A 26,458-nucleotide genomic window follows, 5' to 3' on the forward strand; every position below is an offset into this window, starting at 1 on the left:
GAGCCACAAGGGAAGTCCAAGAATACTGGAGTGGGTAGCCTATCCCTTCTCCAGTGGATCTTCCCAACCCAGGAATTGAACCAGGGTCTTCCTGCATTGCAGGCAGATTCTTTACCAACTGAGCTATGAAGGAAGCCCTGAAACTAACATGTTCTCTGTCAATTACACCTCAATTTTAAAAAGTTAAACTACACACGTACACACATGTGTATTTACCTATGTTCTCTCTTGGGGGCGTGCAGTGGTGGGGTAGAGGACAATCAGAGGAGACCATACTCGCAGAGAGCCACGATGTTTATTTAAAATCCCTATTCACAGCTCACGCAGATTTGCCCAGTTCAGGTCCAGATAAGCCTGGCCCTAACCAGAACCAGTAAGGAGGCTATCCTGGGAGACTACAGAAAGGTCACCTCAGCCTCTTCCCTTCCCACAGGTAGGCCTATCTCCACCAACCCCTCCAGGGGAAGGAGAGAGGCATACTGTTCTCCACTTTGACTCCATACTGGCTGGCAGAAGCGGGGAGGCTGGAGGGCTTGTTTCCCTTCTCCATCCTCAGCTTGAGCAGAGCTGACAGCTGTCCTGGTGCCCCACACAAACCTGTGACCTCGCTGTTGTAACCAGCATTTGGGTTGTGGAGGGAGAAAGTCTGTGAGCTGCAAAGAAGGACAGAGTTGGGGTGGGGGGAAGTCTGAAGGAAGCTAGTCTTTTAAGGGGGAAAAAAACAGCTGTAACTCATACAACTTGAAAAATTAAAAACACGTACTAAAAAAGCTTAAATGCATAAAACAATAAAGCCCTCTGCTGCTTCGTCTACAGGCTCTTTCCCAGGCCAGGGGCTGGCAGGCTGTGTCGCCAGGCGATTCTGTGAAACCCTGACATCCCTTGTTATGTGAAAGCCTACAGTTTGGAGGTAGCTGGAGGCAATTTGAAGGTGACAATCTAAAAAGCATGCTTTTCTGTTGGCCAGATGGTAGGAACCCCCTCATTCAGTTGATGCAACTTCTCTGGAAGGCAAGACCTATCAAAACTACAGATGCACATAATGCTGGTACCACTATTTAACTCTGGGATTTTATCTTTCCCTGCAGACAGGATGTGTGAAGTGACATGTGCAAAAGTGATGCAGTGCAGTATTATCTGTGCTAGAAGAGAACCAAAAACAGGTTGAGTGCCCAATAATAAAGGACTGGTTAAAAAATTTATACAGCTGTAAAAAAGAATGAAGTTTTGTACTGATATAGGATAATCTTCAAGGTAAACTAAGTAAAGAAAAAAATGCAAAATGGGAAAAACATAAGATTACATAACAGCAGTGGTTTTGGAGAGTAACTGGGCAAATGAGAGAGAAAGTAAGAGTTCACTTTATGCCTTTTTTTTTTAATGTTTTCAACCATGTGAAAGCATTATCTACTCAGAAAACTTAAATAGATATGATACACACACATCATACATATATACATAAATACATAAATATATATATACATAAAACACACACACATATAAAATGTTAATGGCAAGACCCAAGATAATTGAAAATAAAGAAGTTAAGGTTCAACTGCCCAACTATTAAAAAGAAAAAGGGTGTGTGGAAGGGAAGCACTTTGTAAACTAAGGCTAAATAGAAAGAAAACACGTTTCATAGGCTTGAGGCAACCTGCTAATGGTAGATAAAACACAGCACAACAAAAAAGCAAGAAAATTTCCGTCCAGTCCTACTTTTAATCCTTACAACAGCAGTGCTGACAAGTCACCTAGTTTCATGTCACAGTCTGCGAAACATTCCCTGCCTATGCTCAAAGAATTCTTTAAGGATCAAATAAAAAATAGCACACTTCATCACCCTGTAAACCAGAGTATGACATAAAGTATACCGATTTTAGGAAAAAGGGTAAATTATCATTAATATATAGAACCTAAGATGTTTCCATTTTTTCAGTTTTAGACTCTTAACAAGTTTTTGGCAATTTCAAATCCTTGAAACAATCAGGCTGCCATAAGTTAAATGAGAGAATATAGTGCAGAAATTGATACAATTTTTCCCAAAAAAGTACCACATTACTAACCTTTATGTTACTAACCTGATTAGAACCAGCATCAAAACTATCAGGAAGAAATTCCAGATGGCGAATGGCACGAACTTTGGTGGGCATCTGGATAATTCTAAACAGCTGTTTAGCTTCCAAGCACCACAGATGAATGTGATTTGATTTGCCCCCTGCAGCCAGGATCCGGCCATCCCTGCAAAACAGACAGGTAAAAAAGACTGGATTAATTATTTATAGCAGCACTGTCCAACTTGATTCAGTATCATGATGGAAATGTTCTCACCTACACTGTCCAAAAGTCACTACTGGACTTCCCTGGTGGTACAGTGGATAAGAATCTGATGCAGAGGCCACAGGTTCCATCCCTGACTGGGGAAGATTCCACATGCTGTGGGCCACTAAGCCCTCGCTCTAGAGCCTGAGAGCCACAACTGCTGGCGCACACGCCACAACAAGAGAACCCACCAGAATGAGAAGCTTGCGCACTGCAAGAGGAGCAGCCCCCACTCGCCACAACTAGAGAAAAGACCAGATGCAGCCAAAAATAAACAAACAAAAACCCAAACAGCAAGAACCAAGAGAGTCACTATTAGCCACGTGTGGTTGCTGAGAACTAAAATGTGGCTAGCACCTCTGAGGAAATTAATTCTTAATGTTTATCAATTTAAACAGGTGATGTTACAAAGTTGGGAAAGGACGGAGATCTACTGCAAGAATGATGTGAATGGGCCGGTCACAGGGTGACCTGGAGGAAGAGTTCCATGCTTGTCAGTATTGCTGACTGGCCAATACGAAAATGTTGAGACAGGAATAAGGTCAGTATATAAGGAAGAATGAGAAGCAATATTCAAGTGTGGCTGAACACTTAAATTAGATGGGGAAGGAAATAAGATGACAAAAGGGAGGGAAGCCTAGAACAGAGGACAAAAGGCCTCAGGGGATATGGTGGGGAGTTGGATTTTCCTAAGAGCAATGTAAAGCCTTTCAAGGGAGTTGGATAGGGAAATGATTTAATGATTTAAGAAGACCACTCTAGCTGCTTTGCAGAGACTGACTTTAGGAAATGAGATTAAAAATACACAAAGTAAGAAAGCTATTATATTGCAGTAGCCTGAAAAAGGGCTTCCCTGGTAGCTCAGTGATCAAGAATCTGCCTGCAAAGACACAGGAGACATGGGTTCAATCCCTGGGTCAGGAAGATCCCCTGGAGAAGGGAATGGCAACCCACTACAATATTCTCGCCTGGAGAATTCCATGGATAGAGGAGCCTGGCGGGCTCCAGTCCACAACGTTGCAAAGAGTCAGACATGACTGAGCGACAACACACACACATCATAGACAAGGGGTTGTATCAAGAGGGTTCAGAGTCGACCTGAAGATAATCTCACTGGTCAAAGATGAGAGAACCAGAGCATCACTAAGAATAATAATTTTAATGAGTCAAACTATGTCAACTATGCTTAAATCCATGAGTTTACAAAGACTAAAGACAAAAGACCTTCAATGGTCACCTCTGAATATGCCAATAAACAATCCATTATTTTGGGGAAAAAGGTTTTCTGTTTTTAAGATGAAGAAGTCAAGCATTTTATCCTGCTTTTCCTTTACTAACTGTACAGCAAAGTAACCAAAGAGTTGATGAGACGAAGTTTCTTTCTCGAGAAGGTTCTGGTTAATAAAGGAGAAGGAAAGACAGAATAGTTAGTTCCATTTTGCTAACCTCCAATGCAACACAGGATATCTAGGTGATGACCACCAGTGACCATTAACATCATAAGAAAGAGTTCTGTGTTCCTGCAGATGAAAGTACACCAACCACCTACAATGTCTTCTTGCTCCCAGATCAAACCAGATCAGATCAAGCCTCCAACTTACAGGAAATGACATAACCAGTTTATAGTAAACACAGATGAGAGATCACATTAAATAGCATCACAGGGATGCAAAAAGCAGAATCTAGAATACTTCAGGACAAATGACCAGTTCTTTAACAAGTTAACTGCAAAGAAAATATAAAGAGAGATGTATCAACCAAGGCCATGTGTGAACCGTATTTTGTTCCTAACTTGAACCAACCACAAAAATGATTATTAGACCAATCGTGAACTATGAATAATAATTAGATATATTATTATGAATGTGTAAAGGTGTAATGATAGTACCACAGCTGTGTTTCAAAAAGGGTCCTATCCTTTAGGGATACACGCTGAAATATTTATGCATGAAATGATACACTTGGGCTTTGCTTTACAACGACACAGTACAGAAGTAGTAGACAGTTACCAGTGGTAAAGGATCTGCCTGCCAGTGCAGGAGACACAGGCTTGATCCCTGGGTTGGGACGATCCCCTGGAGGGGGAAATGGCAATCTACTCCAGTGTTCCTGCAAGGAAAACCCCATGGACAGAGGAGACTGGAGGACAGTTTATGGGATCGCAAAGAGTTGTATGTGACTAAATACGGGCAGAATTATAGACAAGATAGGAGTGGCTATTAGTTGATGCTTTTTATAGCTAATGAGAATACCAGCCTTAGGATTTCATATACTTTTTATATTTTTGTGTACAACAAGTAAATAATTTAATACCATATCTCAGATCATATCTTAGTTTAAAGGAAACTTTTGCTCGTATGACAATAAAATACTGAATGAAAATCTATAAAAGTTCACTGGAAATTAAATTTCATAAAAATCCTCAGTGTCTCAAAGTGAACATTACCTGGTCACAGCGAACACTTTGTATAATATATTAGAGCTTTCAGGTGGAGCTGGCAATTGATATTTGCAAACAAGAGTATCACATTCCCAGGCGAAGATGGAATTATCTTTAAAACAGCTGAGGATGGTATTACTTAATGGTAGAAAGAAAACCTAAAAAGGGAGGAAAAAAGGTTATTGTTTATATAAGGATCATTTAACCCTCTTTAAGTTTAAAATTTACAAGTAGTTAATTCTTTCTTAAAATTATTTTTTCTTAAACTGGAGAAAATATATTTACAATACATGCCAGGGGATAAAACTGATATTTTATATACTATTATAAATCAAAAGAAAAGGTAAACTCCTTTAAACAAAAAATAGGTGACTATAATGACAAGTTTATTCATAAAATAATAACAATTCTTAAAATATTTAACCTTATAAAAGATTCAGATGAAAATAAGACACCATTTTATGTGTATCAAATTTACTTTAAAATAATGCACGAACTATACAAAACACAAGCCATACATATACACAAAATACACATAGTATATTTATAAGTTATATACTAATATACAGTATTAAATACTAACAATCAAGTGTTAAAAATATTAAATGTTGGTGAAACTATAGAAAAGGAACTGTGATACACTCCTGCTGGTAGTAAAAGCTGACTAAAGATACTGTATTTATCTCAACAGTCTTATATTTCTTCTGAATAACCAATCTGCTTCTAAGGGTTAATTCTTTGAGAAAAAACCCAGCAAAATGCTTTAAGATAAATGTCTATAAATGTTTGCTAAGCATTATTTGCAAAATAAAAACTTGAAAATACATGTTAGAGATTTTATATTTTATTAGAGATTCTCATATTTTATTAGAGATTCAATTTATTTAATGCACAATTGAGATTGAAATTGGTGGAAAAGCTGAAAATATCATTTTATTCTCATAATTTCTATTTCTCTTTTACATAAGCAGTAAGCAATGCTTACTTCAATAATATAACATTTTTATTAAAACTGACCAATATTTTCTCATAAGTTTCAATGGCCTCAAACAGAACTTTGTGTGCCATCTGTGTAAAACATGCAGAGGGAGGTAGGAAAGGAAACAAAGAACATGAAAAAAATTCAATACCCTAAGAACAAGCATTCGTAGCTATCTCCTCAAAATAAATTCCTGCAAACAGCTAATAGTTACAGCTCTAGCTATTTATTCTTCCCTCAATACAGCTTTGATCTTCTATTTTGTTCCTCTGAACCACAGAAGAATTATAATTTCTTTATACAGTCGTCTGCCCACAGGAAATCTACCCTGACGCCCTATGCATGGAACCCCAAACACTGTGGACAAAACTGAGCAAGAGACGCAACATCCTTCACAGCTGAAGATACTTGGGTGGTTCTGAGCGGGCAGAACCGAGTCTTGTCTATCCTGCTTATTCTTGTGTGGTCAGTGGCAGCGCAATGACTAGAACTTAGTAAAGGTGCGCAACAGTTTTTTGTTGAATAAATGAATGAATAAACCTTTTTCTTACTAAGTTGTATAGTATATGCATCTTCACCTTTAACAGTTTATGTCGAGTTCTAGGTATTTGTTCTTTGGTTCCATCCAGATCGGCCTTCTTAACCACATCAGAACTGACTATAACACCTTATATTTGAACACATCTTCTTGTGTCTACTACTGTGTCTTTACAAGCTTTATTATTTTTAAAACATATGACTGTTTTTGTGTTGGAAAGAGAGGGGCAGGGACTCGTAGAGGAGGCAGAGCACCTTTAAGGATTTGTTTCCTTTTATTCTGACATCTTCACAATTTTACTGGTGTCAGAGGGAGTGCTATCCATACATTCTTTGGGGATGAAGTGTTCAGCATCTCTAACACTGGACTAGAGTGTCTCTGAGTATTCAGAATCTAGATGTAACCATCATCACAGCAGTGAGAGAGATGTCCAAAGAAAAAGCAGGATCAACACTGCATCTACCATGGCTTTCCCCAGTGTTACAAAAACAATGGGTCAATAAAGCATCCACATGAAATATGGCAGCCTTGCAACTAATCTGTATTATTGTCATGCAGCTATTGTATACATATAGTTAGGCAATGATTCCAATAGTTAAAAACATTACTATAAAAATTTTAGAGCATTGTAAACATATACATTTACATATATATTATATATAATACATTATCTCTTTTTTGATAATAATGCTAGAAAACATACATATGTGCACACAAAATGTACTATGGAACATACTGGTTAGTTAGAACAATCTACTAAGGACTACAGCTATAAGACTCTAAAAGATGCTAGCTCAACTACATCAGATGCCGAGCCCCTTGCCTGATCCAGCTCCTCCTCACTTTTGTCCTAGGCTCACTTTATCAAAGACAATCTGGTAGGTCTTTTGCCAACAGTTCCATTATATTAAGAAGATTTGTAATATGAAGGTCGTACAGAAAGAACTGTCAGTGAATACATTACAATCTATAATGGATGCATGAAAAGAGTTTCCAATCTGATGTCAGAGAAAGTGTCTTGAAATTTTTATTATAATTAGCAGTATTTTTCTAGAAAAGTAATAAAGTTTATTCCTACTGGGAGAAGCAAAAGCTTAAAAGTTAATGAGCATCAGCTGCTATTTTGAGGAATAGCTGTGATAGATTATTGCCTACATGATTATTCATTACTAGATTTGTAATTTTAATTGCCAGATTTTAATGATTATAAAATTGTTCCTAATGAATCATGTCATTATTTAGATAGTGTCATCTCCTGACAAACACAAAATGCTTAGAAAAAACTTCAAGAGTACTAACAAAATATACTTTTTGAAGGTTGGCTGCACCTTTTTCTTACAAAACATGAAAATCCTAGGCTTCCCAATTCACTTTTGAGAGGTACATGAATTCTTTTCAAAGTTGAAAGAGTTCAGGATAGTAGTTAGAGAAAGTTAACAGTGAAATATACAATTTGGCAAAAATTTAGTGAGTGCCCATTCGTATACAGGCTAAGCTTATGACACTTATTAAGTGTTCTCTGATGCCATCATCACAAAACCTTGTCTGATTCATACTGAACCACAGTAAACAGAAATCTCAGGATTTATTCCAAAATCTCTAGCTAACAGAGCTAAGTGTCCTACCTCCTAGTATCAACAAAAGAATCAAAATTTTCTAATTCGAAGAAATGTAATTGGTTCACCTGAGAGCATAATAGAGCCACCTCAGAGTAAACCAAGCTTCAGCTCAGAACTGTACCTTTTTCATAAGCTACATGACACTGGGCAAGTTACTCAATATTTCTGAAGTGCAGTTTCCCCAACTGTAAAATGGGGATAATTGTATCCACCTTTATTTAAGCTTAAAAATAACAAAACAAAGTGTTAAGTATATAACAGTAAAGTGAAGTTGCTCAGTCGTGTCCGACTCTTTGCGACCCCGTGGACTGTAGCCCACCAAGCTCCTCTGTCCGTGGGATTCTGCAGGCGAGAGTACTGGAGTGGGTTGCCATTTCCTTCTCCAGGGGATCTTCCCGACCCAGGGATCGAACCCAGGTCTCCTGCATTGCAGGCAGACGCTTTAACCTCTGAGCCACCAGGGAAGCCCAAGTATATAATAAGGACTCAACAATTGGTATCTATTACTGCTGCTGTTTAGTTGTGTTGGACTCTTTGTGATGCTATGGACCGTAGCCTGCCAGGCTCCTCTGTCCAAGGAATTTTCCAGGCAAGAATACTGGAGTGGATTGCCATTTCCTCCTCCAGGGGATCTTCCTGATCCAGGGACTGAACCCAAGTCTCCTTGCGTCTCCTGCACTGCAGGTTGATTCTTTAACACCGAGCCACCTGTGGTATTGCTATCTATTACTATCAATTACCGCTACTGCTAGGTAGAAAAATCAGTGGAAAGCAGATGGAGCAGTAAATTCTTTAAAAACATTTTGAAGTCAAAGTCAAACTACTGACTGATAGTTTCTAATCCGAAACCTTTAGGGAAGATGTGTTCCAGAATTCAGAACTGATCTGAGAAAGGGATCAAACCTGGGTCTCCCGCATTGCAAGCAGATTCTTTACCATCTGAGCCACCAGGGAAGCCCAATACAATGCATAATCTATAATATTATGTAGAACTCTCAGTGACTTGGAGCAGCACCCCATACTCAAATATATTAATATTTCAGCATCATGTCAACTTAATTCAGATTTTTCCAATCAGATTCTGCCACCAAATGAGTTATTAAAAAACATCTGAGTTTTTGAGTTGCTAATAAGGGATTATGCATCTATTTAATACAGTTACCTTATAGCTTTTTAGAAGATATCTAATTACACTGAAATAATCCTATAAAGCTGGATAATAGATAACAAAAATAACAGCAATATAGAAAGAACAGCAGCTGCAGCTAACTTGTACTAAGCACTTACTATGCACAAGCTTCGTGCTAAGGGCTTTGCATAGATTATCATACTCAGTCCCGAAACCAGCCCTGAGGTGAGGACTATTATTATTTCCATCTTACACACAAGGTGAATAGCTTGTCAAAAATGATTCATGTGAATCTACTCAAGACTTTAGGCTTAAATTCAAGTTTACAAGAAATCAGTAGCATCGGCTGTTACTTTGCAACAAAGGTTCGTTAGACAAAGCTACGGTTTTTCCAGCAGTCATCTATGGATGTGAGAGTTGGACCATAAAGAAATCTAAGCACCAAAGAATTGATGCTTTTCAATTGTGGTGTTGGAGAAGACTCTTGAGAGTCCCTAGGATCGCAAGGATATCAAACCAGTCAATCCTAAAGGAAATCAGCCCTGCATATTCATTGGAAGGACGGATGCTGAAGCTGAAACTCCAATACTTTGGCCACTGATGCGAAGAACTGACTCACTGGAAAAGATCCTGATGCTGAGAAAGATTGAAGGCGGGAGAAGAAGGGGAGGACAGAGGATGAGACGGTTGGATGGCATCACCAACTTGATGGACATGAGCCTGAGCAAGCTCCAGGTGGAGTTGGTGATGGACAGTGAAGCCTGGTGCCCTGCAGTCCGTGGGGTCACAAAGGGTCAAACACAACTGAGTGACTGAACTGAACGTACAAGATATCAGGTGAGAAAACAAGTTAAATGATGCAATGAGGAGACAGTAACACAAATCCAGAATGTGTGGCATTTTCCAACACAACTAACTGGCCTGGTTTAAAAAAAAAAAATTAATGTTATGGGAATAAAAGAGAAAAGGTGGGAGACCATTTTAGATCAAAAGAGCCATCATAAATGAAACCATATCATCATGTGTTACCATGTGTCATCAATGGGAAAAAACCCCCACAAAATTAGTATTTAAAATATAAAAGCAGACTCAGCCATAAAAAAGAACAAAACAATGCCATCCGCAGCAAGTGGATGGACCTAAAGATTGTCATACTGAGTGAAGTCAGACACAGAAAGACAAATATCATCACTTAAATGTGGAATCTAAAAAAAACGGTACAAATGAACTTAGTTATAAAACAGAAGTAGAGTCACAGATGTAGAAAACAAACTTATGGTTCAGTTCAGTTTGGTTCAGTCGCTCAGTTGTGTCTGACTCTTTGTGACCCCATGGACTGCAGAATACCAGGCTTCCCTGCCCATCACCAACTCCCAGAGTTTACTCAAACTCATGTCCATTGAGTCGGTGATGCCATCCAACCATCTCATCCTCTGTCGTCCCCTTCTCCTCCCGCCTTCAATCTTTCTTGGCATCAGGGTCTTTTCCAGTGAGTCAGTTCTTTCCATCAGGTGGCCAAAGTATTGGAGTTTCAGCTTCAGCATCAGTCCTTCCAATGAACACTAAGGACTGACCTCCTTTCTGACTGGATCTCCTCGCAGTCCGAGGGACTCTCCAGAGTCTTCTCCAACACCACAGTTCAAAAGCGTTAATTCTTCGGCGCTCAGCTTTCTTTATGGTTATGGTCACCAGGGGATAAAAGGGGGAAGGATAAACGAGAGACTGAGACTGGCATCTATACACTACTGTAGGTGAAACAGATCTAAAAAGAATCTACTGCATAGCACAGGGAATTCTACTCAATACTCTGTAATGGCTTATATGGGAAAAGACCTAAAAAGGGATTTCTGTGGTCTTCCAGTGGTTAAGAATCTGCCTTGCAACACAGGGGATGAAGGTTCAATCCCTAGCCAAGGAACTAAAACCCCACCTGCCTCGGGGAAACTAAGCCCACACACAATTACTGAGCCCATGCACAACAAGAGTCTGTGTGCCACAAGGAAGATTCTGTGTACCTCAACTAAGACATGAGGCAGACAAATACATAAATAAACTTAAAAAAAAAAAAAGAATCTAAAGAGTGGACACGTGTATATGTGTAACTAATCGACTTTACTATACATCTGAAAGCGACACAACGTGGTAAATCAAATATATCCCAATAAAAGTTTAAAAGTAAAAAACCACAGTAAAAATATAAGCTTAATAAACACTTGATAAGAACTAAAGTTTTGCTTTAAGTTTAGTTTACAATTACTTCCTGTTTTCAACAGCATAAGCCAGGAGTGACAACCATCTGACTCATCTCCAGTTCCTGTACGGCCCAGGAGAATGAGTTTTATGTTTTAAAATTCTGTCATTTCAGGTGGTTATGAAAGTACACACATATCCTCAATTTTGCTCTTTGCCAGCAAAGCCAAAGATGCTTACTATCTAGTCTTTTGAGGAAGAACTTGCTGGTAACTTAAAGATAGACTATGATAGTCTATTATTTTAGAACAATATACTTACCTGTCTATTGCAATACTGTATTTACCTTTAATACATTTATTCTATCACTAAGATTTGGAACCCTATTTTTTTAAACTAAAATGTCTGAACAACCAAGCCAAGCCTAATATGGCAGCTATTCAGTGTGCACTATTCTAGTTTCATGGTGAAAATGACAGATGGTTTTTGTGTCATTGTTTCATGACTGTGTCCATTGTGGCTTCAACTCTCAGTGTTCTCTTTCTTAGACTTTAAAATAATTTAAGTATTAAAGCAATTAAAGAAAAAACCTACTAAGGCATTTGACCTAAATTCCTGATGAGTAAGCTGGCTATAACTTATATCTTTTTTAAATGATTAAGAACCCTGGGATTTTCGTGGAGACTACAAAATAAGATTTTGGTTGACATGAACTGCTAGTTGTTCATGCTAATAACCAAGAAATTAAAAGCAATACTGCAGGTATAATATAACCTGAAGCAAAATGATTAAATGGGACATGCAATCCTGAAAACAGCATTTAGCTAATCAAGTAGCAAACAAAAACAAACCTTAAAAACATAAGAAATGGATTTTTAAAAAGTGATACATGTCTACAATGGAATACTGATAAGCAATAGAAAGGTACAAACTACTGATACATAAAACAGCAAGGATGAATCTCAAAAACATAATGCTGAATGAAAAAAGGCTTTACACACACTATTACTGAAAAGCTCTACTTCTGTGAAATTTTAGAACAGATAAAACTAACCCACAGTAGAAAAACATCAGAGGAGTGCTTATCTGGGAAGGGATATGATGGAACTTTCTGGGATGGTAGTAACAACGCTATGCTAAGTCACTTCAGTTGTGTCCGACTCTGTGCGACCCCATAGGCAGCAGCCCACCAGGTTCCTCCGGCCCTGGGATTCTCTAGGCAAGAACACTGGAGTGGGTTGCCATTTCCTTCTCCAATGCATGAAAGTGAAAAGTGAAAGTGAAGTCGCTCAGTTGTGTCCGACTCTTAGCAACCCCATGGACTGCAGCCTATCAGGCTTCTCCATCCATGGGATTTTTTTAAGCAAAGGTACTGGAGTGGGGTGCCATTGCCTTCTCTGGTGGTAACAATAGGTTTGCACATTACAAATGTATATGCATTTATCAAAATTTAACAAATGAATGCTTAAGACATGCATTAAAAACAAGAGTTTACATCAACAAATACTAAACCCAATTTAAATGCAGGCTGAAGCACTGATGAGCAAGTGTACTGATGTCTGAAATTTACTTAAAAAAAAAAAGTGAGTTAATAAACGAAGGGACAGACAGATGCATAGATCCATAATACAGTAAGTATGGTATGGGCGTCCCAGGTGGCTTACCAGTAAAGAATTCACCTTCCAATGCAGGAGACACAGGAAGATCCCCTGGAGGAGGAAATGGCAACCCATTCCAGTATTCCTGCCTGGAGAATCCCATGGACAGAGGAGCCTGGCGGGCTACAGTCCATACGGTCACAAAGAGTTGGACACAACTTAGCAACTAAACAGCAACAAAGTACAGTATGGTACATTAGGATCTAGGCGGTGATGTACATGTGTTCCTTGTGAAATTCTTAAAAATCTTCTATACATTTAGACTTTTTCATAACTGGGTTAAGAAATAAAACAAAATCAATCAGCTAAGTAAAAACTATCACCTAACTAAAGTTGAAGTTACATACTATAAATAATAAAACAGTTTTGCTTTTGCTGACATAACTGAGACAAAGTGAAACATTACTTTTAACATCCGTATCCAGCTGATCCAGAAACTAGCTTGGGAAGCACCACAGACCAAGACGTGCTCCGTCCACTGACCTTCTGTATTCCCACAGACTGGAGAATATTCAGCTTTCTTTTTCTCTGGAAGGTATCCAAGTCCCAGAGCTGTGCTGTATCAGAGGAGGTGGTGATGGCGTATCTCCCCGATCCGTGCACAGAGATCGAAAACACCGATGATTCATGCCCTCTCATCCAGCTAACCAGCTCCTTGGTGACTGAGGGAAAAAGGCAAACAGTCATACAGGTCAAACCTGGTATTTCATCCAAGAACAGATTCAACTGATGGCCAGGGATCACATGAGGTCCCTTCAGCTCCATTAACATCTGAAAAGAACGGAAGCCTCTGACTGGCTGATGAAGTGAGGGGGGGTGGGGGGGTACATGGTAGTCACGTGGATTATCAGGGGGGCAGGAGGAGATGAGGCTGAAGGGGGGTTTAAGAACAGTCTTGAACGTGACATGACAGAAGCCTGGGCTTTCTCTTGAAATAGTTTTATATGTAAGAATTTCGTATCTGGGCTGTTTCAGAAAGAGTACTTTGAAGACATGGTGAATATACCGGAGAGGAGGAAGAGGTCACAAAATGACTAGTTAATCTGTTGCTGTAATAATCCAGGCAGGAGATGAGAAGGGTCTCTACTAAGCGTGTGGCATGGGGAAAGGAACCAACTCAAGAGCTACAAAGGGAAAAAATCAAAGGACTCAGTGATTCAGTGGCTCCAGTTTAGTTATATAAACAGGAGGTGACTCTGCTATGTGACATAAATACACGAGGGGGATCAGACTTAGCAGTGTCAGAAGAGATGACAGATTTGATTTCTAAAAACTGATTCGGTGTGTGTGTGTCTGCATGTGTGACACACAGGCAGAGGAAAAAAGTCTGAAAACATCAAAAACTCTCCACGATAATTATCAATGGGTAGTAAAATTGTAGTGATTTTTATTTTCTCTTTGCATTTTTCTGTGTTTCCAAGTTTCCTATGACAGGCATGTTACAGTTTTATGGTCAGACTTGGTTTGTTCCTCCAGAAAGATGCACCAGGGGAGAAGAGCCAGAAAGCCAGATGTAAATCTGGGAAACATTAAGATACAAAGTAGGTCAAACTGAAGACAGAGGAACAGATAAACTCTTGGGAAAGGAGGACTGGCTTCCAAACACCAGTCTGAAGTCTGGTGTCTCTTAATGGGCAATTTTTCATTGGCCTTCAGTGAGAAGAGAAAAATAAGTATAACATGATGAGTTTTTCACAAAACTAAATTTAAAATACTACCTTTAAATCTATTATATACTTCTAAGTTTGTTAAAAAAAACACCCCATTTCATGAAGTTATATTGTTTTTTCCAATGTCAATTAACAAAATTAAAAGTTGACGACCTATGTGGGTTCCTCTACTTTTTCTTTTTAATTGGGTCAAATACCCAGCTGGAGTGGGTTGCCATTTCCTTCTCCAGGGGAACTTCTCAACCCAGGGATTGAACGTGAGTCTTCTGCCTTCCAGGCAGATTCCTTACTGTCTGAGCCACCAGGGAAGCCCCATCCAAAAGTCTAGGAATCACGAACCCAGAAAAGAAGTCAGAAAAGTAGACCCAAGAGAGGTTAACAGTAGAAAACCAAGACTCCTGAAGTGAGCTAAAGTGCTAAAAGCTATGGAGAAACAAAATGAAAAGTATGAAGAGGATTTATATGATCAGAGGTCACTAAAAACCTTGGAGACAGAAGGCTCAGAAGCCTGGAGCAGGGGGTTGCAGGGGAAGAGGCAAGAGTCAGAATCCATGCATGGGCGCGGTGGAGAAGCAGGGCTTGGCAGTGAAGAAAGGGGGGTGGCTGGGGAGGTGGAGACAACACCTAAGGAAAGGGCTTTGTTACAAGGGGTTTCAATAAGACAGGAGAAGGTATAAAAGATACAACTAAGATGAGAGAAGAGACTGATGGAATCCAAGGAAAGCAGCCACAGGTGAGTTTAAAGACAGTATATCAGAACTTCTGTATCAGCAGTGTTTGTAATACCAAAAACTGAAAACAGTTTCAAATCCACCAAAAGGTAATAGGTTAAACATTAATAGTCCTGGTATTAGGAATTCCCTGGTGGCCCAGCAGTTAGGAGTCCGTGCTTCCACTTCAGGGGGCACCGGTTCAATTTCTTGGTTGGGGAACTAAGAGCCCACAAGCCTGCAGCGTGAGGCCAAACAACAGTAGTAATTGTGGTATTGTAAACATTTCCAGAGTAGAATTATTAAGTATTGATCTTAAACACATAAATTTTTCACAAGGGAAGGAAGTGATTCTACCAAATGATACAGATAGGATGATCATATATTTGTTAAAATATAAAAAAGGTATATGCAAAGAAAACAGATTAGACAGGTGGGCCCCCGATATAAAAGCACTGACGGTCTCTGGGCATGACTGCCTTTCCTTCCTGCAAGTGCTGTGAGAGGGTGGCAGTGCCTAGGGGCAGGGGCCTGCAGCAAGACTCCCAGATTAGAAAGCCTGGCTCCGCTGTTTACCAAGCTGTGGAAACCTGGTTAATCTATTTCTGTGCCTCAGTTTCCTCATCTGAAAACTGGGCATAACAACAGTAACCATCTCTGTGGGTTACGATGATGATTAAAATTAATAATATGTATAAAATCATAGAACAATACCTGGCAAGGAGTAAACACTATATAAGTGTTAGCCAATACTATTATTACTATTCTATTCTTTACAATCTTTCCAAATGTTGTATCTGATACATTAATAACAAGAAAAAACAACGCAGCTGAGATTTTTTTTCTTAATAATAAGTTCAGTTTATAGAACTCTTTAGTTCTCTATTAAAAACTGTAATATGGCAAAAAATATCAATACACATGCAAAATTTAAAAAGTATTTTTTCTTGTACATGTGCAGTAAGGAATTTGGCCTTCAAAGAGAGGTATGCATGGCCTTTGTCCAGCAACCTCTACACCCTTGGAATTTCCCCAGTGGTGGGAGTGTCTCTGTTATCTGTGGTAGGTCCCTGGACAAAACAGATGGTTTGTGCTACGGAGAGAACCTCGGAGTGGGGACTGGCCACACCATAACGACCAACCATGTGAGTGATCAGAAGGCTGAGGCTTTGGGTCTCATACTATTAGCCCAACCTCCAGAGAGAAGGAGGCTGGAAATGGAGTTCAACCAAGTTGGCAACCAAACGCTGATGAGTCCCAGTAAAAACTCAAGAGCTTGGGTCAATTTCCTGCTGAGGCAGGACTTGGTGCAGATGGCTACGTGTGGATGCTGGGAGGGTAATGTGTCCTTGGGGATGATGGAAGCATCTCTTTTGGGAGCCTCCCAGAATCCACCCTATGCGTCTCTTCCTTTGGCTGGTTTTAATTTGTATCCTTTTGCTATAAGTTATTTTTTAAAAACTATAATAATAAGCATAGTGAAATCTGTGCATCATTCTACTGAATTCTCAAACCTGGGGGTAGCTGTGGGAAACCCTGAATTTGCAGCCTGTTGATCTGCTGTGAGGAGGGCCTTGGGACCCCCAAACTTGTGGCCAGTGTCTGAAGTGAGAGCTGTCTTGTGGGGTCTGCTCCCTCCCCTCAGACTATACAGACTGGCCAACTCCCTGCAGCATTTCCACCTACAAGTCACTCTGCTTCAAAAAGTAAACAGAACTTCTTACCTGTATCGAAACATTTAACAGAATAATCAGCTAATGCCACAAGGAATTCAGACTTCCTATGAAGATTAAAGGCCAGAGCTGTGCAAGCTTGTGCTGTTCGCTGAACAAGATTAAACCTAGTAAGAGATTACTGTGTTAGTATCAGAATTTCTTCGAATATCGTAAAACTTCATGTCAGCAGAGTCCTTAGAGAAGAAGAAATGAAACCCAGGAAAATGAACTCCCATTTTGGCAGAACAAAAGCAGATGACGAAGAGTGCTACCTTCCATGGAAAGGAGTTTGGATCTTACTTACGTGGGATGGGAAGCCATCGAGAATTTTTGAGCAGACCAGAATCACAGCCAGGCATGCCTTTTAGGAAGAGGATTCTGGGTGTAAAATGGAAAGGAAGAATAGAAGAGGTGTCAGAAGTCAAGGGGAGAAAGGTCTGGTGATGCATCAAACAGGGGTGAAGAGGGAGGAATCAGGAATCCCTCACATGTGAAGTGGAGATAAAAGATGTCTCATAAGGTTGTTGATGTTGTTGTGATGGTTAAATGACTACATGATGATTAAGTGAAATAATGTGTGTTTCAGTGCTTAGCAGAGTACTTGGCACCTAGCTAGAGTTTCATTAACCAAAAAAATGAAGTTTTCAAACTTAGGCAAAAGAAGAATAAGTGTGGTGGTAGGAAATAGTAATTCTGGTTTTAAACATGTAGCATTAAGGACAGGGAGGCCTGGCGTGCTGCAGTCCACCGGGTCGCAAAGAGTTGGCACAACTGAGCGACTGAACTGAACTGAACTGATTAAGGCCTTTGAAAAGCATTTAGAGCTATGCTGTCCCAAAGAAATGGAATACAGGCCACGTGTGTTACTAAAAATTTTCTAGAAGCCACATTAAAAGTTAAAAATTAATCTTAACATATTAAACTTAATTCATTGTGTATCTAAAATATTATCAACATTTAATAAAAAATTATCAGAGATATTGTACATTCTTTTTTCTCACAGTGAGTCTTCAAAACCCAGTGTATTTTATACCATCAATGTATCTCAACTTGGCCAAGCCACCTCTCAAGGGCTGAGGGCAGTTAGTGGCTACCACATTAGACAGTGCTGTTTAGAAGCTCCCCAGTGGGCGGGAGAAGCAGGTCTGAGTTAACAATGCTCCATGGCAGCTGAAGCCTGAAGCTTGGTGGTAATTAGCCAATTAAAAAAGAATACCGAGAATACAGAAAGAAGCATGCTGGGGACAAATGCCCCAGTAGCAGGATAGTAAGGGCAAAGACAGTGGAAAAAGTCAGCAAAGCAAGGGGAAAACCGACCTCAGAGGCGGAAAAGTCAGGAAAGAGTTGTACCTTGAAGCAAAAGAAAAATTTCATAAAGGATGGAAGACAAGAGTATTTAGTAAGATGAGAACTGAAACGAGACCATTGGATTAAGCGACTAGGAAGATTATGAGTGAGCCCACTGCAGTGGCCTTTAGGATTAGACAGGCCTGATCTCATGTCACAGCTACGCCACATGTACCTCTACTCGGATGTGAATATTTACGGAGAGAAAAGGAACAGTGGACAGAATAAAAGAGAGGAACATTCAGGGTGCAATGTCCCACGGGCAGCCATAGAAGACAGAGATTAGCAGTGTTACGAATGAGGATCGTCTAGTTTTACAAACGGTTGGACTTACAGATATATCTGAGGTTGTGGTGGGAAGAAGGAAAGGAAGCTTGAGGGTAGCTATTTTTCCATGAATTAGGAGGCTAGGCAGTCAGAATAAGAGTAGAGTCTGAACACAAGGAACCACAGAAATTGGTTACGGTTTGGAAAACTCAGAGAAGAGTGAAAGAGTAAATGACAACAGATATAAGCAAATGGAAGTACTAGCATCACTGATGTTGAAGTTCACTGCTCTATAACGGAGTCAATCAACAATTTTTTTTTTTTTGTTTAGTTTGGGATTTTTATTTTGTTTAGTGGGAGCAGAGAGACAGGTACATTGATTTAAGATTGGGAACTGGCTGCATCGGTTATGCAAGAGTAATGGGTGGGAGAATTAAGACCATTAGGTAAGGAGTGGAAACAATGATTAACACATTTCTACCCAGTAAATTACAGACAGATAAATCATTTATGAGCTCTTCTTTCCCTGAACTATTGAGAATAGGTTACTGAAATCACGTTTCCTATGAACAAGGAAATTTTCCTATATAATCACAATAAAATCATCAAAATCCAAAAACTACATTATATATTACTACTGTCTAATCCCCAGACCTCAGTTTTGTCCAATGTCCTAAAAACGTCCTTTACAGCAAAGAGATCAGTCCAGATCCAAGCCTTGACTTGTCATGTGTCTAGGCTCCCTCCGTCTGCAAGTCTTCAGGCTTTCTGCATCTTTCATGCCCCTGACCCCTGTGAAGGTCACAAGCCAGTCTTGCTATCCAAAGACCTTAATTTAGCTTTGCCAGCTGGTTCTCCTGATTAGACTCGGGTCACCTGTCTTTGGCAGGAATATGACAGAAGTGACACTATGTTCTTACCACTGCACCCTATCAGGTGGCACACAAACTTTGATTTGCCCCACTACTGGTTATTTCAACTTTAATCCTTTGATAAGGTGGTGTTTGCCAGGCTTTTTCACTGTAAAATTACTGCTTTTCCTCTTTAGTCAGTATTTTGGGGGGAGGTACTCTGTGACTGCAAGCATCTATTCTCATTAAACTGTTGACTACAGCATGAATTCATAGATTTTCATTTTATTCAGTGGGTTACGAGCCACCACTGTCATTCATTTTGAAACTCACTGTGTCTAATCTGCCCAGAGAGAGCACCTTCAAGGTGACATTTCTGTCCTTTGGACACATCCCCATCCTTCTTTGACTGAGTCCTTCTTTCTGGCTGCAGGCTTATCTTGTATCTTCCCTGCCTCCATCCTAAAACTGGCTGTTTTTCCAAGGATCCCCAATTCCTTGAAGCAGACTGATAATTAGAAAAGAACTGGGCTCTGGGTATATTCATTACTACTGGGGTATTATTGCTTCCAGGCCCTATGAGTGAACAAAGCTAGGAAATTTATGTCCATATAATTCATTCACTTTCTCATACACACACCTCTGTTTATTTCTCTGTCTCTATATATTCAAAACCAAGGATTCATACAAACAGAACCAAATCCAATCCAGGTCCAGAGGGTTTAGTGTAGTTTTCTCCTTTTCCATATTTGCAACTCCGCTTTCCAGTAGTCAGGAACCTGGCCCCCATTAGCCTCAATACACTCATTCGGCCAAAGCCCGCGTCTTTCCCATGACTGCTCCCATCCCCACACAGACACTTTCTGACCCTCCCTTTCCACCTACCCCCACTGCAGCGATGACTGCCTCGATCAATTCCCACCTAATGCGTTCTCACTAAATTGTCTGGTAAAGGGAAAGAAGAGGAGGAAGAGTGATGACCAAATCTGTAAAGATTCTTAGATCTAGTTCACTGACAGTAATGCATTATATAAAGGCCACTGTGCTTTTTCTAAACAGGTTCCAGATATTAGCTGATAAACTAGAAGTAATGAAGGTTGAAATTTAAGAAAAAACAAGCTACTAGAGATGCCGTTAATACGAGAACTTTAATTTTCTTAAAAAAGAAACAAAAAACAAAACCCCAACCATTTTGTCTATTCTTTCTCACTTTATTCCACCAGCACTAATGGGAGAATTTTACAAAGTATCTGAAATACAGTAAGTACTTGATAAATCTTTCTAAATAAATAATCAATAGTAGGTACTAAAATAGTCAAGAAAGTAATCACTTGGTAAATATCCAAAGTATTTGCTCACCTGTTTCCACACAAGTCAAAAACATAGATATTTCCGTGATGGTCCCCAGCAATTAAACAATCACCTGAGCTATCAAAAGCCGCATTCAAGAATCTTAAAACTTTGGGAAGGTAATCCGAAGTGTTGTGAATGATGTTCACTATAATTCTGCCAAAAAACAAACAAAACAAAAACCCATTAGACGCTATGCCATGCATCACTTGTTATGAAGCCCATGCATTGCGTAGCACACCTCACTAATTTTGAAGTTTTTTGCCTGCCCCTTCTTCCCTCTTCTACTGCTCCTCCTCCTTTCCTAGAAGCAACCATACAGTGACTTCTGAAAACTGTATAGGATGTTATTATCAGAGTTGCTACTGTGCGTTTATTCATCAAACACCTAAAAACTCACAAAGCATCAGACACTGCATAAGCCAGGAGATAAGGGTAGTTGATAGACAGAGGCCCTCCCCTTATGAAGCTTTCAGCACAGTAGTAAAGACAGACACTAAAAAAATAGTTTCCCTGGTGGTTCAGTGGTAAAGATTCCATCTGCCAATGCAGGGAACACTGGTTCCATCCCTGGTCCCAAATGAGTCCACAGAACAACACGCTGGAGAACAACTAGGCTTGTGCACCAGAGCTATTGAGCCTGTGCTCTAGAGCCCAGGAACTGCAACTACTGAAGGCTGTGCACCCTAGAGCCCGTGCTCCGCAACAACAGAAACCTGCACACCGCATCTGGAGAGCAGCCCCTGCTCGCCACAACTAGAGGAGAGCCTGGGTGGCAACGAAGACCCAGCACAGCCAATAAATAAATTACTTAAAAAAACTCACGAGCAGATTTGTAAGCTGTGATTAAGTGACAGACAACAGGATATGATAAGAAAATGTATTTTTGACCAAGTAGTTGGATTGTTACCCCAAGCAACAGACATAAACAATGAAGTAATTAACGAAAAGTAGTTTTATATAAATCACAAACTACCATACGTAAGAAAAATTTCAATTCAATATCCTAATTTTAAGACACCCCGATGAGATTTTGTTTTTGTGACTCAGGGTGTTCCAAGGGTGCGTGAATTTTATTTTCAAGTGTATCTGTTGTTGTTCACTCGCTCAGTCATGTCCGACTTTTTGCGACCCTAAGAACTGTAGCACTCCAGGCTTCCCTGTCCTTCACAACCCCGGGGAATTTGCTCAAACTCGTGTCCATTGAGTCAGTGATGTCATCCAACCATCTCATCCTCTGTCGCCCCCTTCTCCTCCTGCCCTCAATCTTTCCCAGCATCAGGGTCTTTTCCAATGAGTCGGCTCTTCGCATCAGGTGGCCGAAGTATTGGAGCTTTAGCTTCAATCTAAACGTATGATTATATCTGTCTAAAAGTATTATTTTTTGAGAGGAAGATCAAGTACCATATATCTGCTGAAAAGAAAACTTATAAATCTGCAGAACCAATTAACTCCTTAAAATAATACGTGTGTGTATACCTGGGTCATGAAGACCAGAGTAACCCCACTCTCTCCTGCATGCATGCATGTTAAGGCGCTTCAGTCATGTCTGACTTTTCGAGGCGCCATGGACTGTAGCCTGCCAGGCTCCTCTGTCCATGCGGTTCTCCAGGCAAGAACACTGAAGTGTGTTGCTGTGCCCTCCAACAGGGGATCTTCCCCACCCAGGGATTGAACTCGAGTCTCTATGTCTCCTGCATGGGCAGGTGGGCTCTTTACCAGTAGTGCCACCTGGGAAGCCCACTCTCTCCTGCAACAAGTTTTCAAATCATGAAATTTCTTAATTGACTTTTAATGAATTTTAATTTTAATATCAGAAACAATTGCCTCATTATCACTTCATTTAAAAACCACCAAATTAAGTATATCAAACATTTTCTTTACTTTATTTAAAAATAAGGCTTTTGAGACTCATTGGATGAAACAGTAAAATTATTTCTATCCAGTTCCTGACAAAGATTCTTGGCTTGACCAAACTTTAGTCAGGCTTCAGAACCTTCTCCTAGGCTCATCTGTACATTCCCTTGAAAAATCTAACTTTAGCAAGCATGCTCAGTTTAATCAGAACCCCCTACCTTTAATACCGTCATCCTTGACACCTGATGGGGTTCCTCATTCTCCATCATCTCCCAACTGCTGTCTGATCTTCAGCAAGAATCCTGTGAGGTAGATTTACCCCAGATGTTTTCTCTTGGTAATTTTCCATCCTCTGACCCCTACCTCGCTCTCTGTTTATAACTTCCCTCTTGCTCAGGCTGTATTCCAAACCGAGCCCAGAACCATCAACTCCAGTTCTACATTGAAGTCTTGCTTCCTCTCTTGCAATAACAGTCCTGAATAATGTCCTTTTCACCACTTTAACTTCTGTCCAGCTCTGATTTTTCTCTGACATTCCCGAAGGGGAGTGGGGAGAATGTATTGAGACAATAAGTAACATCAAGATGTTCCCTGGCAATTAAACTTCGACCAAGCAAAGGACTTTCCCCTCCAGTCTTTTTTCTATAATGTTTACTATGTGTGTGTGTATTACAAAATTACAAGATCATTGTTCAAAATATGGAAAATACAGAAAGACACTAATAATTTTATTATAACCGTACCATCATGACATAATCACATTTAATAGCAAAATTCTGTCCTTCTGACTTTTCATATAAATCACACATACAAGTATTTATTTTAGAACTGTTTTTCAATGGCTCATAATTTGCCTGATGGTGCTCCTCAGTCCTTAAACATAATAAAAACATCAAATATTTACTGAATACCCAGAAACATGAGACACTAATTCCCTAAGACAATCTTGCTGTTAAGTGCGATTATCTTCACTTACTACCTAAGATTAACTTGCCCAAGGCCACAGAGCTGGTGGGCGGACATCTACTTCAACTGCGGTCCCTCTGACTCCACAGTCAGCGCTCCCCACTCCGCTGCCCTTCTCAACATCATAACAATGGGTGTTAATGAACAAAAAGAAACTATGTTTTAGTGGAAGAAACAGATAAGGACATTTTCACACAAATGTGAGTCATTTTCTGAATCTTGTATGTGTACCTAGATAGTAAGAAAAACAATTATTATGGGTAGGCATAATTTTTAGAACATTTAGAATCTCAGAAGTAGAGGCGGTGTTGGGACTTCCGTGGTGGTCCAGGGGCTGACAATCCACCTTCTAAGGCAGGCGACGTGGGCTCAACCCCTGGCGGGTGAACTATGATTCCACGCACCACAACTAGCACCCAGCACAGCCAAAACAAACAAACAAAAATTTTTTTAAAGAAGTAGAGGTGATATTTACATAAACTCCAAATTTGGGAGTGAAAAATCTATACGGAAGAATTCTTGTTCCAGACAAAATATTAATTCAATGGAGACGATGGGACGGCAACATTCCTGGAGGACTGAGAACAACCAGAAACCAAATAAGCTGATGGTATCATGTGCAGCACTGTGCTTTTGCAGTTGGCACTCAAAGTCTACTAATTTTTTGAGAAGCAACCAAAGAATCAACAGAAAAATTACTAGAATGAGAAACACATGAAATATGATCACAAGTGAGGCAGTAAAGTCAATGGAATCCTAAGGGATTAAAAGCAGTAAGACTAACATGGCACCAATATGGCACCACTTTGGGACAAAGGCTCCCATTAAAGTCACACAAGAGCATCAACAGGACAGAGACGAGGGAAAAGAATGAAAGGAAGAGCTGGGCAGGAAGGGATGAATGGGCAGAGCAAGAGGATTCTTAGAGCAGTGAAAATATTTTGTATGAGACCATAATGGTGGAAGGGTCATTACACATTTGTCCAAACCTACAGAATGTAGAACAGGAAGACTGAATCTTAAGGTAAACAGTGGAATTCGGTTGGTAACCATGCGTCAACACAGGCTGAGCAACTGCAACAAGCTTACTGCTCTGGTGGGGGACATTAATAAAGGTGTGGCTAGGCGTGTGTGGAGGCAAGAGATGCATGGGAAATCTCTGTACCTTCTTCTCAATTTTGCTGCGAACCTAAACCTGTCCTAAAGAAACAAAGTCTATTTTTTAAAAAAGCAGCAGCAACACTGAGCTTACTAGAAGGCTGACCTACGCTGGATACACATTAATGCATAAACTCCGAGAGAACCAGAAGTTTGTTCCGTTCCACAACTGTCCCCCAGCGCTTAGAAGCTTGGTAAGGAAGTAGGTGCTCATCAAATAACTGATGACTAGAATGCTTGCATGCCTGACTGCTAACAATGATTCAAGAATGGATAAAAGATTCAAGGACGGCATTTGGAAAAGAGAGAAGTGCATTCTTCTCTGGCATCCGTTCCTCCTCCTGAGTTCTTTCCCAGATGTTATAATTAACAAATAAGTTATTGAGCATCTACCGCGTGCCAGGAATACCACAGGGATTCCGGGCTAATTAAAGGAGGCAGTCCTGGCTCCCATCAGAAGTGCAAACTCCCCAGCATAAATCAGGCCCTCCACGCTGATCCTAATTGAGACTCCTGTCCCCAAGACAGGGAAAGGGGGTCTCTAATGCTGGGAGGGATTGGGGGCAGGAGGAGAAGGGGACGACAGAGGATAAGATGGCTGGATGGCATTACTGACTCGATGGACGTGAGTCTGAGTGAACTCCGGGAGTTGGTGATGGACAGGGAGGCCTGGCGTGCTGCGATTCATGGGGTCGCAAGGAGTCGGACACTGAGCGACTGAACTGAAGGATCATGAAACTCAAGCTACCTGCGTTTATCAGAGGTCACCCAACCGGGCGATCACGAGCAGGGAAAAAACCAGAACCTCCGTCCGGTTCCCCGCACCCCCTCCCGAGACCTTCCCCAAACAAACCCGCAAACGCCTCCCCGAAGCCGCGGACCCGCCCCTCGCCAGCCTCCATCCCCCTCCAGCGCGCGCCTCCTCCCGCCGCGGCCTGTACCCGTCCCGAGTGGCCGGGGATGGCTTGCGGTGCCATATCTTGCCGCTCTCCTTGCTGCCCAGGTCTGTGCTCTGCATGTCGCGGCTCCCGCGCGGGCGCCGCTGGCCCGGACAACGGTCCCGGCGCTTTCCCAGCAGGCGCCGCGCTCCCGGCCCGGGAAACTTCAAGCGCAGGCCGAGGAGGCAGGGAGCCCCCGCGTGGATTGTACCAAACGCGCGCAGGACGCCGATATTTCTATTTACAACTAGTCGGGCCTTCCCTCCCAAACTCCGCCCAGCCGACCCTTCCCGCTCTGGACGATGGAATCGGCCAACGACCGTCTCCCTTAGGCTCCGCCCCTTTCGCGGTCCGCCTCCCAAAGCCTTCTGGGAGTCGTAGTTTTCTGCAGGTGTAAATTTGGAAAACTCAGTAGTGGCCACAGGACTGGAAAAGGTCAGTTTTCATTCCAATTCCAAAGAAAGGCAATGCAAAAGAATGCTCAAACTATCACACAATTGCACTTATCTCACATGCTAGTAAAGTAATGCTCAAAATTCTCCAAGCCAGGCTTCAGCAATACGTGAACCATGAACTTCCTGATGTTCAAGCTGGTTTTATAGAAAAGGCAGAGGAACCAGAGATCAAATTGCCAACATCCGCTGGATCATGAAAAAAGCAAGAGAGTTCCAGAAAAACATCTATTTCTGCTTTATTGACTATGCCAAAGCCTTTGACTGTGTGGATCACAATAAACTGTGGAAAATTCTGAGAGAAA

At 40.8% G+C, this 26,458-nt stretch overlaps 1 protein-coding gene across 14 annotated transcripts in view; it reads right to left on the minus strand.

Annotated features, from left to right (window-relative positions):
• Positions 1-26,011, minus strand: part of TBC1D31 (TBC1 domain family member 31) — a 62,888-nt gene extending 36,877 nt beyond the window's left edge. For 2 of the 14 annotated variants that reach the window (XM_069599960.1, XM_069599958.1), the window contains exons 1-7: positions 25,705-26,011; positions 20,792-20,938; positions 16,977-17,092; positions 13,356-13,534; positions 12,879-13,038; positions 4,766-4,917; positions 2,079-2,238 (exon numbers count right to left, since the gene is read on the minus strand). In XM_069599960.1, coding sequence (XP_069456061.1) covers positions 2,079-2,238; positions 4,766-4,917; positions 12,879-12,947 — 381 coding nt within the window. In that variant the 5' untranslated portion in view covers positions 12,948-13,038; positions 13,356-13,534; positions 16,977-17,092; positions 20,792-20,938; positions 25,705-26,011. Of the gene's footprint in view, positions 1-2,078; positions 2,239-4,765; positions 4,918-12,878; positions 13,039-13,355; positions 13,535-16,976; positions 17,093-17,271; positions 17,346-20,791; positions 20,939-22,857; positions 22,942-25,704 lie in introns of those variants that run through there. The other 12 variants (XM_069599959.1, XM_069599954.1, XM_069599955.1 and 9 more) reach the window with 10 other exon arrangements.
• Between the last annotated feature and the right edge of the window lie 447 nt (positions 26,012-26,458).

This window comes from Ovis canadensis, chromosome 9, assembly GCF_042477335.2.
Source record: "Ovis canadensis isolate MfBH-ARS-UI-01 breed Bighorn chromosome 9, ARS-UI_OviCan_v2, whole genome shotgun sequence".
Lineage (NCBI taxonomy): Eukaryota > Metazoa > Chordata > Mammalia > Artiodactyla > Bovidae > Ovis > Ovis canadensis.